The 15,462-nt window shown below is 42.8% G+C and overlaps 1 protein-coding gene across 7 annotated transcripts in view; it reads right to left on the bottom strand.

The window, feature by feature from the left end:
• NRP2 (neuropilin 2) overlaps positions 1-15,462 on the bottom strand; it is a 129,470-nt gene that overhangs the window by 51,095 nt on the left and 62,913 nt on the right. For all 7 annotated transcript variants that reach the window (XM_019553692.1, XM_019553689.1, XM_019553690.1 and 4 more), the window contains exons 8-12: positions 13,797-13,941; positions 12,891-13,240; positions 11,135-11,279; positions 6,743-6,859; positions 4,168-4,320 (exon numbers count right to left, since the gene is read on the bottom strand). In XM_019553692.1, coding sequence (XP_019409237.1) covers positions 4,168-4,320; positions 6,743-6,859; positions 11,135-11,279; positions 12,891-13,240; positions 13,797-13,941 — 910 coding nt within the window. The remainder of the gene's footprint in view (positions 1-4,167; positions 4,321-6,742; positions 6,860-11,134; positions 11,280-12,890; positions 13,241-13,796; positions 13,942-15,462) is intronic.

Genomic DNA, 15,462 nt, shown 5'->3' with positions numbered 1-15,462 from the left:
GAGGCAAAGAAGTCATTAAATAGGTTAGCTTTGTCATCTGGTATGACGACCAAATTTCCTAGTGTGTCTTGCAGGGGCCCCACGTTACCCGCTACCTTCTTTTTGCCCCCTATGTATTTAAAAAAGGACTTCTTGTTGTCCTTGATCCTGGTAGCTAGTCCCAGTTCCATCTCTGCCTTGGCCTTCCTGACTGCCCCCCTTATGGAATAGACCAGCCATCCTGGTTGTACCAGCACCTTCGATTTTAACATAAAGGGTCTCCAGCAATGTTGAACCTCCATTAGCATTTGCCCTGCCCCTGAAATAAGCACAGATGCTCTCCTTTATCCAACTGCTCACCGTAGGGGAGGGGTTCAGGAGAAGAGACCACCCTGAACAGAAAGGATTTTTTATCTGTTCTTGCCTGGAGTCTGATGGTAAGTGCTGTAAGTAAAAGCAAAATGCCACAGGGGTGACTAGAAAACCATCAGAGGAATGAGGGAGTGTGAAATAAACAATATAGCTATTCTGCTCCCCGTTAACAGGCTACAAGAGGCTTTTTTAAACTTCTGAGTCACTTTTTAAAGCTGGAAAAGAGCAAACAGTTGTTTCCCTTTGTGCTGTGCTTCGCTTCCTAATTCCTTAAAACAGGAACAAAGTGAAACCCAGTTGTCCCTTTTCATACAACCCTCTTTATATTCCTTCAATGTAGTGAAAAGCTAAACATGCTCTAAGCCTGGGCAGCAGACGTGTGATTGTTGGACACCCTCCTCCAAAGATTTGGGTGTAACTGACTAGCTTGGCAAGGCCAACTGCCATCCTAAAGCCAGACACAAGTTTTACTGACTGCACTTCAGGTGAGGATGTGTTGAGGGAAGGAGAGGAGGTCAGAGCTGCTTCATGTGCCAGTGTGAGTACCAAAGCAAACTTTCTGGCAGCTTTTTTTGCAGGTGGGAGACACCGTAGGCTCAGAAAGACTCGGATCCTATCGCTAGCTTTGTCACCAAAACATTCTGTGACCTTGGTGACATCCCATCCTCGCTCTGTGCCAGAGGTGGTGCCCAGGGTGGTGGCAGCAAGCAGGGTAGTGTCTGTGGCAGTTGGGCCAGCAGCACAGCAGCTGCTGTTTTTGCACTGTTCCCCTCAACTCGGCACCCAAGGCTGGTGGCCTTCTTTGCTACGCTACTGTTCTTTTCTCCTCCCAACTTATGCCCATCTTGCCTATTTAAACTATAAAAAACTGGGATCAAGGGCTCTCTCTTGCTTTGTATCTGTAGAGCACAAAGATAATCCAATCTCTATGGGAGATTCTGAACAGTGAGGTAGTAAAAATAATAACAGCAATAAGTAGAAGGCAGATACAAAGTTCCCCAGAATTAATGGATAGACTCCCGCTGACTACACTGAGTTTTGGATCAGGCCCTATAGGCTAAAGGGATTGAAATTCGGAGCTAACTGAGAAACAGAGAGGAAACAACTGAGCGATGGAGAATGAAGGCGTCACTAACATTGCAAACAGACAGAGCAGGCCGTATTCTCTGAACAAGCATCGTTTATCCCAGGTTGTCTCTGCACACACACATGCACAGAGTCTTCTAAGAAAAAAAGGCCAATTAATTGTAGGGAGACTCAGGGGAGAGGAAATGAAATGAAAAATTGAGTCTGAGTTATAAAAATAAGTAATTTTTTTCCTACTTGCAGGAGGCTTATATTAATTAAACATTATTACAGCGAATGAGATGGGGAGGGTTATTAAGTCTGGGACTGGCTGTAAGTGTTCTCTCCTGTTGCCTGAGGCCCCAGTGATCTTCAGATATTAATCTTCTAAAGCACTCAAATGCTGAAGAGATAAACACTTGAAATATGAAAATGTTTTTCTCTGTAGCAGGCACTGTGAACCCTGTGTCGTGTCAAAGGATTTGTCAGATGTCCATAAAGCTTGTGCTTTTTCGAGTTCCATGGTGTAAGAGGGTTGTGCACCTCAGAAGTCAACAGGAAAAGTCTGGTGTGTGTGTGCGTGCGCGTGTGCGTGCGCGTGTGTGCGTGCGCGCGTGTGTGTGCGTGCGTGCGTGTGTGTGCACGTGCGTGCGTGCGTGTGTGCGTGTGTGGAGCCAATGCAAAGACAGGAGGGATCAACTCACTACTGCAAATCCTCATGCCCAATACATGTGCTGACACAATATGGGTAAGACTGATAACCATATTTGGGGTCAAGAAGGAATTTTATCCTGTGGCGAGATTGGTAACGACTGTGGGGGTTTTTGTCTGCCCCTGTAGTGGCCCCTTCCTTGGATATCTCAAGAGTATATTAACAATCTTTACAGCAGCTGGACATACAATGAATTTGTATAGAGTGGTTTGGATAGGGATGATCCTGTCTCAGGTAGGGGGTTGGACTAGATGACCTCCGGAGGTATTCAGTGTAGTCAGCAGTGTAGTCTCTTCCAGCTTTCTTCTCTATGGGCACATCTACATGTGCAGTTTAATATGCATTCGCCTGTTTTAATGCGCATTAAAGCAACACTAAAAAAAAGCTATTTAGTTAATTAGCTATTTAGTGCTATTTAGTTAATGCACATTAAAATAGGCTCATGCACATTAAGCATCACTTAAAAACTGTGGGCATCTAAACATGTGCTCCAGGAAGGAGAAGCAGGTGCTTCAATTAGAGTGGCTCTGAGAGCCGCTCTTTTTAAAGTGCTTCCAGTGTCACGTGTATTCAACATCCTGCACTTCAGAATGGTGGCAAGGTACTTGAACTAAATCTCATGCAACGAGCTTTAGTTAAAGTGTTCCCACTGCCATTTTGAAGTATGGGGACGCTGAATAGATGCAACACAGAGGCCGCTGGAGTGTGTTAATTAACACACTACAGCAGACTCGATTCATTGAGTCTGCTCTGACACATGCTAATTAGCAGGTGCCTTGTGCTCTTTAGTTAATGTGTATTAATACAGGCTAATGCGCATTATCCTAGTACCTCACAATGGAGGTACTAGATTTAATGCACATTAACTAAAAGGTGTTAATGCATGTGTAGACACACCCTAAGATTCTATGTGGACACTACTGTTGTGTGTCAAGACAGAACTAAAGCCATGTGAAATATTTTCACCTCAGCCTCAATGCGACCACTGCATTTGCTGTGCTGAGCTCAGCCCATTTTTACAAAGATTAAGTGATTAACTGAGCTAATGTTATCTGGAAAGCAGTGAACATCCTTCATCCTCCACACACCTCTCCTCCAAAGATATCTACGGTAAAGAGAGGGCACAGGTCTCAGAACTGGTTCCAAAAGAGAAGTCTAAGGAATTTGATCTTCCAAACAAATCAGCAACATTTGGCTTACTCCCAATCTCTGCAAATAATCTCTACAAAACCCTTTATTAATTAAGTCCAGCAAGGCTCACTCAGCCCTAGTGAAAACCCAAGTTCTTCTGCTCTCAAAACAGGTCCCTAACAGAAGAGGGAAAGAGCAAAATTCAAGCAATAAGTGTTTTCTGTATCCTCAAAGAGTTCTATTAGCATGAACAACTGAAATCTCTTCTGTGCAACAACAGGGTGCCAAATAGCTGAAGTCTGCACCTTCCCCCAGGCACAGGGATGTTATATTGGCTGTGAGAAAGAGAGAGAATACACAGCTAGAGGAGAAACACAATGTGGGATAATAGATGGGCCCAAGCAAATAAGTTTGGATCAGGATTTGTATTCAAGTCTAAACTTCCCTGTATATTTTGTTGGGCATTCAGACACAGGCCTCTGACTCAAACCTGGCTCTAGTCAGGGCCATGATAATCAGTAGCGATACTGGTTTTCTCCAATTTAAAAAAATCCCTAATTTTTGGTTTCAAAAAAGTAACCCCGAATCCATATTCTTCCATGATTAAAAGGAAACACCACTATATATATTAGTGATGTTTCATTTAAAACACAGAACAACGTGGATTTGGGGTTACTTTTTTTAAAACCAAAAATTGGGGATTTTTTTAAACCAGAGAAAACCAGGATCCCTGATTATCAGTCCTGTAAATATGAAAATAACTTGCAAATCAGAATACCCAACAGAAAATGTTCAACTCTGCAAAGCCTTCAGTAATGTTAAGTACTGACAAAATCCATCCCATTTTTCCATGGTAAAATGCTGTAGCCCTTCTTCCCCTTTCTCTTACATTATATTAATTGGCTTACCAGGAAGGGACCCGGTGCTTGGTTCTGAATTGTCAATCCAGGTGTTTCTAGAACGGAAAGACCACACATCACCCGTAGCAGAGTCAAGCGACCAACCACACAGGTCTTCAGGGAGATCAAAGTTGCAACTGAATGCTGCAGGGAGCTGGGAATCTTATAAAAAGAACAGAACAAAATAAAGTGGGATTAAACAGTGACCTGCTGTAGAGTAGTGCTATTGAAAAACTAAAATAGCTGGCAAGTCATAAATACTGAAGAAAGCATGAAATCTGTCCCTCACTGATGCTTTTAACCTATCTCATATTTCGGCAGCTCTGAGGATCAACCTAAGTTCTGCATCATCAAAATGCTCACACTGAGTCCTTCAGCTAATCCACCAAACTAAGCAAATATAAAAGCAGGCACCAAATGCTTCCAGACTCTAATCAGCACCTTCTCTTCATCCCCTGGAGCGGCCAAATATTAAATTCCTTCTTAAATGTCAGGGAAGAACGTTTCCTAAGTGCACTTGCCACGCTGTGTAGTTCCACTCTGGCTCCAAACGAGGAAGAATCTCAGCTACCCCAAAGCTCAGCTATTGCATGCCAGATATAATTGTTAGTATCAGAAGGGAACTGGCTATCCAAACTATAAATGGTCACTCATGGCTCAGTACCTACTATTTAAATTGTTAGCAATGGGGCAGCAGTTGTCTGGTAGAACAAGTTTTGAGATAAAAGTCAAGAAAGCCACTGGTTCTGCTCAGTGTTGCATCAAGTAACCTGTAGCCCATCATTTGGCCTTCCTGTACCTTATTTTCCCTACCTGTAAAATGGGGGTAATGTTTGCTTGCCTTTGTAAAGGTGGTGTGAAATCTGGAGATAGATTCCATCAGCTCAAAATATTATTGTGTAACCTGAACTGTGGATAGATCTAGTTCTTGGATCACTGGGGAGGCCATGAATGTATGTCTGCAGCTAAGAGGAAGGTCACTGTAAGGGGATGGCTTAGTGTGAATCTGGAGAAAGGAGCCATTTTGAGGCACTAGTTTTTAAGATGTGGTCTGAGACCGTCAGAGGTTATGGTCCCAAATGTCAGGCATGTATGGGGAGTGGCCAATTATAGTTAGGCCTTGTTTGCTGTCCTGGGCAAAGAGGAAGTTTTAAATCACCATGCCCACAGTCAATGGCTGTCTGTAGGAGGTCAGTGACCTACACAATAGCCATCAGGTGACCATGACTGTGCAGTGCAAAGAGCCTCTCCCTCCCTAGTCCCACTTCTGAATAAAACAATGTGGACATGGCTCCTTTTATTACAATCTAATCTAATTCTCCTGGAAGAATTGTTTCTGTTAGACTTTCATAACTCCAATTGTCAAGAAAAATACTTGAAATGTTTGTGAAGCCTGAGAATGGAAATCATAGCTCAATGTGAGGGAAACCACTATGGTTACTGGCTCACCAGGCAGCAGGGCACTCATGAATTCTGTAGCTTCAAAGAATGATAATAGTCAGGATTCACTGCTTCTAGAGTCCAAAATCACTGCATTATCATCAGAGGAGTTACACAGATATATTGCTGGTGCAAAGAGATGAAAATTAGGTCTTTGCGCTGTTTTTATGACTTGCAAAACTAGCATAGAACCCAGACAGAATCCCTGTGAAAGGCACAGAACAGCTACTTAACTTTACAAAATCCTACTATGTTCATTTTTCCATCCAGGCGTTGACGCCAAGGTACCAAAATACAAAGAGAAATCTCAGGAGAACGTTTTTCTTATGCAATTTCTAGTCAGTTTTCAGGTTCGGGAGATCCAAGTGAGTACCCATGCATTTGGGTATTTATCCAACCATCAGTGCTGGGGGTCAAACTCTACTTTGAGCATTAGTGATTAAAATCTAGTGGATTCCATGGAGTCACCTCTACCTCCTCTACATCTACTTACTTACACTACTTACATGGCCTTCTGTACCACAGTATATGAACATTTCATAGTTTGGGGCTTTGTTTGCACTTGGCAATGTAGCCCTGTGCAGAAATACCTGAACTAGCACTGAATGAGCCAACTGAGTGCAGGAGCCGAGGTGCTGCATCAGTGTGACATTCCTTAGTAGGGTTAATGAATCCAGGTGGAGCACCATGCTAACATGGCTACACTGCATTTGAGACCCAAGCTAGTTTTCTTAGAGCTACTGTGGGTATCTTTACGATGTACAGCCTTGTGCTGTATAGACAGAACCTCTAATGTTGTTATTCTCATGACTCTTGTGCATGAGATAGAACTATTATCTTTAATTGTACAGGTGAGGAACTGAGTCCACATATAAATTAAGTTACAAACCAAGGAAATGAATGTACATTTCCTAAGCCCTTAGTCTAGCACCCTAACCACCAGACCAGCCTTCTTTTCTTCTGTTGCTTTACTATCTTTCCCTGATATAAGAGACTGGATTTGGAGTCTGATTCTTTTTCCCTTGGCCTTTTCTCAGTGATATATCATTTTGCAGGTTTCCAAGATTCAGTCCCCTTAGGTAGGAGGAAATGGAAGGCTAGTCATCACTTAGCTTTTTAACTCATCATTAATTCTTCTACTCACCGTCACCCTCTCCACAGCCATCACCACATTCTGTTGTTTCCTCATCAGTTGGGTATGGTGTGGTGGTCTCTTCACTCTTCAAGGTAGGCTTCAGAGTCTCTGAAGTGGGCCTTACATCTGCATAAAAAGAATGAAAGAGACCCAACAATTATGAGCCTGATATACTCTAAGAACCCAAGAGAGGAAACCAAATAGGAAACTTTTCTTCCCGAGTCTTATAATGAGAGACTAAGAAAGGGGCATTAAGAGCATGAAATGTAGACATGGTTTGACTCATCTGTGAAACTTGTTTTATATATGAAGTGAAAACAAGGAACACTTTGATCTGGAACCCTCATTGGACAAGAATCCTTTAAACTTGTACTCAATTTTTATACTTATGTCTATACTGGGTAGTAGGTTTACCGTTATTACCAGATAACAGAGATCACAGGCAGAACATTCTTTTCTTTCACAAAGCCGTGCTACATAAAAAATATTCCCACCAATTGTGCCAATTTATAAAACAAGTCACTCAAAACTGCAAATGACGTAACTGTGAATAGACCCAGAGAATCCCTAACGTGCACTGGCTTACTGCAGCAAGCATCTGGTTTCACACTACAGCCTCTTGACTATAGCTTTAAAGCAGCTCTGTCCAATTTCCCTCTTCCCAACACAGACTATGTGAGCCAGACTAAAAGCATGTGTCAAGGGAAATTACATGCAAAATGGAAGATATTAAGATCAACAGTAAACGACATTCAGTTCCATCATCCTTTCCTTTTATATGGCGGTTTAACTGAAGTAGAGCAGTCAGCACAGTCTTGTTATTCTTTCCAGTTTTAAAAAGGTTTCCTTGCTCTATTATGTATGATTAAGTTTCTTTGTCGGCACCCTTTAGGATATCATTTAATAAAGCCAGGAGCTGAAGGAAACAGCTAAATACGTTGAATATTTTCCATTCACTGCTTCCCCTTTCTGTTATTAAACATGTTGCACATAAACTCTTTGGGTTTCTTTTTTTTCTGCAGCTGCCTTTTGTTCATAGTAAAATACCAAATAACCTCAAAGCCTTTTAATTTGTAGGTTCAAATTTGTTACAACCTCTTAAAACTCCAAAGGCGGCTGAGAAGCAAATTGCAAGCAGCAAGGCACAAAATAGTCATTAAAAAAACACCAGGTGAAGGCAACACGTCAAAAGCTGCAAGTTATTTAGATGCACTACATTTTTAGGCTGTTGTTCCTGTTCATTGAGATTTATAGCTGAAATGTGACAATGTGAAAGGACCTTGAAAGCCAAAGTGGCATACGGGACCCAGGCGCACAGCTGGTGTAAATTAGAGGACTTCTGCAGTCCTGGACAGTCTGCAGAAACATGTCTTGAAAATCAGTTACCACGGTGGAGTGCAACAAGATGGATACAAGAGATAATGAAAATGGCAAGCAGGACAATGCAAAGTGTGAAATGGGAAGGGAGAAAGAAAAGGTCTTTCTCCTCAGCAAGGCACTGATTGTGCGACAAGAGGTAACTGCTGATCACGTTGCAAAGTTATTGCAAACCAGATGTTCAGAACTTCAAAGGGGAGAAGAACAGTCACAACCTAATGTTTATCAGTCTTCAATCTTCAGAGGAAAAATGTTGGCAGGTCTTTGAAACAAGCCGGTTGCTGACCAGTTACTTCACAGTGTTTAGCTACCAGCCAAATAATTTTTGAGCCTAGTTGCCATCAGTTACCTGTTTGACTCAATCAATAAAGCTGTTGGATGTCAACAGGAACAACAACAGCTGGGCCAGATCCATAGTAAACTTATAACCATACCTAAAATCATTAAATCCTTGTATGTGAACCAGGTTCCTGATCTTGTTCCCATGCAAGTGCTACAGCTTGGAGCTTCACAAGCAGTGCTTATGCACAGGTCTGTAACACGTCTCAGTCTCATTTAAACTAAACTAAAGAGCATCTAAATGAATGAAGAGTTAAAGCAATTTAACACACTTATCACATGCTTTGTTTCCACACATACCAGAATTACAAACAGCAATGAATGCTTGTAAATAAATAAAAGTTAAGGGTATTTATGGCAAATATTATTTTAATGCTGTAAAGTACTAGACAGTCATGTTGCAAAATGACTGTCAGACACACTTGTTGGAAAAAATGTGATTATAATTTAAATATGATTATTAGAACAGTTCAAACTTAGTGTGGATAGCATCATAATGAAGAATTTGGACAAAAAAGCATGAGGGATTGAGACAGCTGAACTCCAGAGTATGGTCCAGATTTGTTGCTGCACTGGACTGAGGTGGAAAGGCCACGAGGGAGCCAATTAGACATCCCCGACATGGTGCCTGGGCTACCTGCAGCTAGAGTAGCCACAGGACTGCTCTAAGCTATACCAATTGGCAACTACCCTTAAGAAGTTGTATGTCCATTAGGGATAGCAAGGGGGTGCAGGAGAACCTGGCATTAGGACTAGCTTGGCTGGCTTAATACCTACTAGCAACTTCTCCATGCCAGGGGAATTCTCAGCTAGGAAAATACAATCAATTTCTGTACCTTTTACCCTGACAGAGTAACATGCAAGGGGTATAGCAAAGAAGAATACTGCTGGTTGGACTGGATTCTTTTTTTCTGTATGGGTTAAACAGTGTAAATGTAGTGACTGCTATCTTGGCCAAATAGTAGACTGCAGTTCTCTCTAGTTCAAAGTTACTATAGCTTAACCAGAAAAGCCAAGCTCTGTAGCTGGAAACTATATCAGGATGTACGGCCTCACAGGGTGGGTTATGTAATGCACACAATCCTAACCAGGGTATGTAACAGTTTCCCGGGAAAAGATTTGCCTCTACAGTTCAGGTAAGCATGTGACTTGTCCTAGCCAAAAGCCCCCACTCCAAGCCCATTTTCAAAAGGCTATGGATTCACAGATTTGAGAGCTAGAAGGGGTCATGAAGGTCATCTGAGCCTCCTGCCTCTGACACAGTACACAGAATCTCAGTACAAGATGCCTGTACTAAGCTCATAAGGTTTGTTTCCCCTATAACATATAATGTGTCAAAACATATACTCTTGATTTAAAGTTAAATAATTTAGGATGAAATCCTGTTGTCACTGAAGTCAGTGGGAACTTTGTCACTAACTTCAGTGGGAACAGGATTTTACCCTTAGGATTGTTTTTTCTATTTGTTTTATACTTTTCTGGCAAGTGCTTGTAATATGTCTTGTAGGACATAACAGAAGAAAGGGGCAGTAAAAAAAAAAACCCATGAAAGGCTAGGCGGGGACTATAGCTCTTTTAAGCTTCTTGGAGTAGTAACTCTTACAAGAAAATTCCTTTTACAGATGTGATTTTAAAATAGAAATCATACCTCTTTACCACTGACATCTGGAGACCAGATTCAGATTTAAGCCGATTATTTAAAAAAAAAAAAAAAAAAGGAGGTCTAGCTACTGGCCTTGACGATTCAGTATCAAGCAGAACCATGGTTTTTTTGGTATTGGGGGTGGGAGGGTGTTAGTCTAGGAATGTACCAAAAGGGACAACTGCCTGTTAAAATCTGAAGTACCAAATTTAGCCTTGGTGTAGAGGCTGCAATTCCTACTGACCTCAGTGAGCTTGTTCAGTAGTTTCCTAGGTCACAGCTCTGCACTAAAAGTTATGGCAGCTGCAACTTGTTCCACTTATGGAAACAAGGTACCACAGACCAAGTTCCCCAGTCCTAGAGTCGCAACCATGTCGCAAGTCCCTTTAGCTTTAGAATATTTATGTGGTGATGCTCAGGAGGGAAAAAAATCTTCAGTGGCAAACGGAGGTTTTGCAGACAGAGCATAAGACTAGGAATCAATAGTCCTGGGTTCTATTCCCAACTTGGACATTGACCTGCCAGAGAGTGACACTGGAGGGTCACTTCATCACTTTTCTGTTTTTCCTCCCACTTTCTGTCTTGCCTGCTTGAGTTTTGGGAACGGGGCTGAATCATACTCTGTGCTTCTGTAATGCCCTAACTCAACAAGACCATGGTCTCAGTTATAACTCTTAGTCCCAAACACAATAAGATCATGCAATGTCAATAATAATGAGGATGAACAACCTTTTAGGTAATAAATAAGATTCAGAGATGGGTCTGAACCAGGATCTTCCAGTTTCTCTACAGGAAACTTAAGACTCGGATCCAAACTTTGCAGCCAGATCTCGTCTCAAGCACAGTACCAACCCTGATCCCATTTTAGTAAGGAATAGTTTGGATTTGAATCAAAGTCTTTATCTTAGTTTTGTATGTAAAGTCTGCCTTTGTCAAGGTCCTCACAGCAGGAGTATAGGGCATGACTACACTCCTGACTTGCTATTTCAAGCACTATCACTATCTGCAGCATGCTTCACTGACCCAGAAAGCAAACATCTTACCTGTCCAATCACAGCCCAGTACCTCCAATCGCATCCCAATCCCAGCTGGAGACCACCTCTCTGGATGAACTCGGATGTACTGTGCAGGGACAGGATCAAACCTTCGAACTTCAGGGATATCATAATGCATGTTACCTTCAAAAAGCTGCAGAGATAAGACAGAGGCTAACTTGTGCCACCTGCAAACTGTCCACCAACACACTTGAAGCATGAAGCATTCTGAGATGTGAAGCATTCTGGAAAATTAATTACTATTTCACATTTGGTTGAACCCCAAGTTCCACAGGCCACTGTTTTTTACCACTACTAAAACGAAACTTTTTGAAGCACAAGCTATCACAAGATCACCCACTAAGACACCTACAGAAGCATGTTGCTAAGCTGGACATCCTCCTGCACATAGAAGAGATAAAGGATGGGGTCTGGAAATGGATGAATGTTACATGGCAAGTGGAGAAACAAGGAGGCTCTTTTCAAACTGGCATGAGAAGGCTGTTCACATTCAGCCTAGAAGGCTGGAATCTGGAAATGATGCAACTGTGTTTGAAAAAATTCTGGCTGTCCTGCTCTGGGTCTTGGGCCCAACTCATGAATCAGCTAGTGGAAAAAATGCTGCTCTCTACGCAATTTCAAGAGAACCAAAGAGTTGGTTTCTAACAAATTCACACAACATGCCTCGGCTCAAGCTTTATATCCTCCAGACTAGATTCTGATCTGAGCTACAATGGTGCAAGACTGGCAGAATTCCACCAACTTCTAGCATAAACAAGACCAGATTTTGTCCCTACCATTTATAAATAAGTTATTGCTTATATTATGATTGCTTGAATTCTCACTTCTCCACAGTGGTCCAAGTAGTGGTTACTAGCTAAGTACTGCAGTCATCTCCTTTTAGGTTGCATGGATTAGCTCAAGGATACTGGGAGTAAACTAAGGGCTATTGATACAGCTTGCCTCTCAAAACCTCCTTTGTATTACTAGGGTTGTTATAATGGTGCAAAACTTCAATTCCTTTAGCCTTCAGGAGCAGGTTCTCCTTCAACACAAGCAGAAACAAGTTGCAGAGAACCCCTCTGCACCTTAAAACAAGAGATTCCACAATACTTCTCTTCTTCACATATGGCTAAATTGGGGCAGGGGGCACGGGGAAGCCTCTTTCCCTAGGCAGGAAAGGGAAATTCCAGGTTCATTCCAGTAAAGAAAAAAGCAATTCGCAGTATGGAAAAGGCTGCGAACAAGTGACTTACATCAGCCTCTTGTCTCAGTGGACAAAGCATCTTTCTTTAAAGTGTGTCTTTAGTTTCTCTCAAGAACACCAACCTGTCAGGTATGTTCTTTCATTGTCATGGCTTCAGGAGTGAGGACCATTATGGGGCAGATTCCTGATGTACCTCTTGTTCTTATCAAACTAGGAATGAAGGGAGGTTCTAGTAAGAGCTTTCCAGCCTCAGTGAGGATGCAGAAGATATAAGGAATCACCTTCTCCATGCAGGAGAGGACCTACAACCACACTCACTGCTAAGGAACAGGGCACATAATGTAGCAGAAGAGGATAATGTGGTTTTTCATGACAGCCTGAGACTAACAACTCTATCCCCAGCCTATGCACCCTCTAGGAATTAACCAGTCCCATTATGAAGAATGAGAAAGTTCAGTGAGGAAACTGTTAAGCCAGTGGGGGTAGCAAGAGTAGAGTCTGGCTGGGAAGACGGCCAGCCAGACATTATTCAGTTGTACTGCAATAAGTATCCCCTACCTTGGGTTGCATTGTTTTGGTGTCCAGTATGTATTCCCAGTCCCTTCCATTCAGGCTGTAGGACACTTTAAACTTCTTCACGAAGGATCGGGCATCAGCCATGGTGATGCTATCTCCTCCTCGGGCTCCTTGGATAATCACTCCTTTCACGCTCTTAGGGACACCCAGATCCACCTGCAGCCACTCTTCCCCTGGCTGGGCTTGGGGGATTCGTGGGAACCATCCTGAGCGGCTGCTGACCAGGCGTGCTATACTAGGCAACCATTCATACCCTCGGATGGAGGAGGCTGAGATCTGAGAGTCTGAGATAAGCCCAGAAAGCATTCCCAGCATGTTGGAGCAAGGTGAATCTGCACAGAGAGAAAAGAAGTAGGGTATGGTAGGGAATTAACATCCAGTATGTACACTGTGTCAGCACTTCCCTAGCAGGGGAACAAACCTGTGGTACTTAACAGCTAGTCACTGAAATGTCACATCACTCAAACTAGCAGTGATCCCCCCCTATTACAACTATCTGTGGCTGCAAGAACCTCTCAGTGGACATTCAGAACATCCTAGCTATTGGAAGCTCTGCACAAATCATACTCTGCCTCTCACAGCTGGCTCTCCACCTCCATCTCTTCCTGAGTCTGTTAAAACCATCTCCTTCAGAACAGAGTCCCTGCCATTCCCATAATTACAGCTACCTTTCAAAAAAAAAAGGGTACATCCTTCAAGCAATCTGGATGTGTCCCCTCTTTGCAGGATTGGGAAATCTGTGCTGCCAGCTGCTAAGGAGATGAAGGAAGGCAGTATTAAGGATGGGAGGAACTGAGGTGCAATGCAAAAAAAATAGCTTATGTTCTGTCTGACCCATGGAGGCTCACCCAGGGAAGAAGGATGGCAGAGGCACAGGGATGTTCTTACCTGTGATTCGACAACCATACAGCTCAAGCCTGAGGGCAATCCCATTGTGCCAGGTTTGGGGCCGGATGCGAACAAAGCGAGTCAGCACTGGGCTGTGGATTTTGTTCAGAACCACTTCAGTGGCATCAGTGTTAGCTTGGAATATCTGCAGTGGGGAGAAGATATATGCATGACTGCTCCTGACCAGAAGGTGCGTGTTGGCAAGATCATCTCAGCCTAAAGATGGGGAGGAGCTTTTGGAGAAGGGCCAGCATTCAAGCAGCAACAGGAGCTGTGAAGAACGTTTTGAAAAAACTTAGGTAAAGAAAGGTGCCTTTGCTATGGATTCATTGTGTAACCTCTTATACCACAAATAGCTTCTGATTTTCAGTGCCCTGCTAAGACACGCTAGGCCTTGCTTCCCATTTGCTTCACCTGGAGTTATACTGTGTCAGGACACATTTATGCCACCTTCATATTGTATCTGGCAGTGCACCTAAGAAGCGTACTCTGTCTACTTGCTCCTGTTTTGCACACACCAGCTCCCAAAAACAAGGAAGTGTAGCCACTGTAGAGTGCAAGGTGGCTACACTCTCATTTCTGGGAGTTAGCATGTGTGGCAAGTGGGCAGAGTGTGATTTATAGCCTCAAAGTTTCATATAGCCTGGCACAGAGTCAATGCGCATAAACCCTCAGACACTTCAGATCAGAGCTGAGCTGCCTCAAATTGGGCACCAAGAATTGAAGCCCCAAAATAAAAGGTCAAGACTGATTTTAATTCCTCAGTGCCCGAGTCTCCTCATTTATAAAAAGAGGACAGTAATTCTTACCAACCATTGTAAAATGAATCCACAGAGGAACATCAGTTTGTGAGTACCAAACAGAATTATTTAGGCAGAATTATTTATGCTGTGGTGTCTTGTCTGCAGACAACCATCTACTTATCCAAAGTAACATATCCTGCCCCCCTCCCATCTCACCAATGCAAAAGAAACTCTAAACACAAAGAAAGCTTTTCGGGGCAGTTTATGATCTGACATGATATGAACAAGCTGTTGTCTTACCAGATGGCCATAATCAATAACTAACAGATGGACTTTAGATTTTTTTCCTCCCTTCCATTATTTTAATAGCATGGGTAAGTACTATCTGCTCATGTTTCTGTCTTAGTTTTCACTGCCATAGGGTGGAACAAGCAAAAAAAGGAAATATCCAGCTCGGGTGTAGTTTTAAACTGGTTCTCTGTACTGTGCAACTGCCTACCCCAGGGCATTATAAGACATTACTTGCAGAGAAAAGCTGGATGCTCTCATCTCTCTCTCTAAATATGCCAGGCTTTCAGGGCATCCACAGGGTTAGAGCATCATCTGTTTCAAGCCAAGAACTGCACAGGCACTGCGATGTTGGCTATGCTTTACGCTCTCTCCTATCCTGCATATGCTTTGCTAAGCATAGAAGCTTCCACAAAATTTATTTGAGAGTGAAACATTAGGGGGGAGAGAGGGAGCGAGGGAAAGGGAGAGAGAGAAAGACAGAGAATGCTTGGCGCCAACTTGCTTCTGTCAAAGGCAAGAGTTAAACAATTCAACCATAGATCCCTGAGATTTGGGGGGGGAGCAAGTGAGCCTGCAACCTGGCCTGTTGCCTTGAAGGGGAGTTAAGAACCATTTCATAAGTCTCCCACTGC

Source organism: Crocodylus porosus, unplaced genomic scaffold (assembly GCF_001723895.1).
Source record: "Crocodylus porosus isolate Cpor-Errol unplaced genomic scaffold, CroPor_comp1, whole genome shotgun sequence".
Classification (NCBI taxonomy): domain Eukaryota; kingdom Metazoa; phylum Chordata; order Crocodylia; family Crocodylidae; genus Crocodylus; species Crocodylus porosus.
This window is presented reverse-complemented; position numbering and strand designations above follow the sequence as displayed.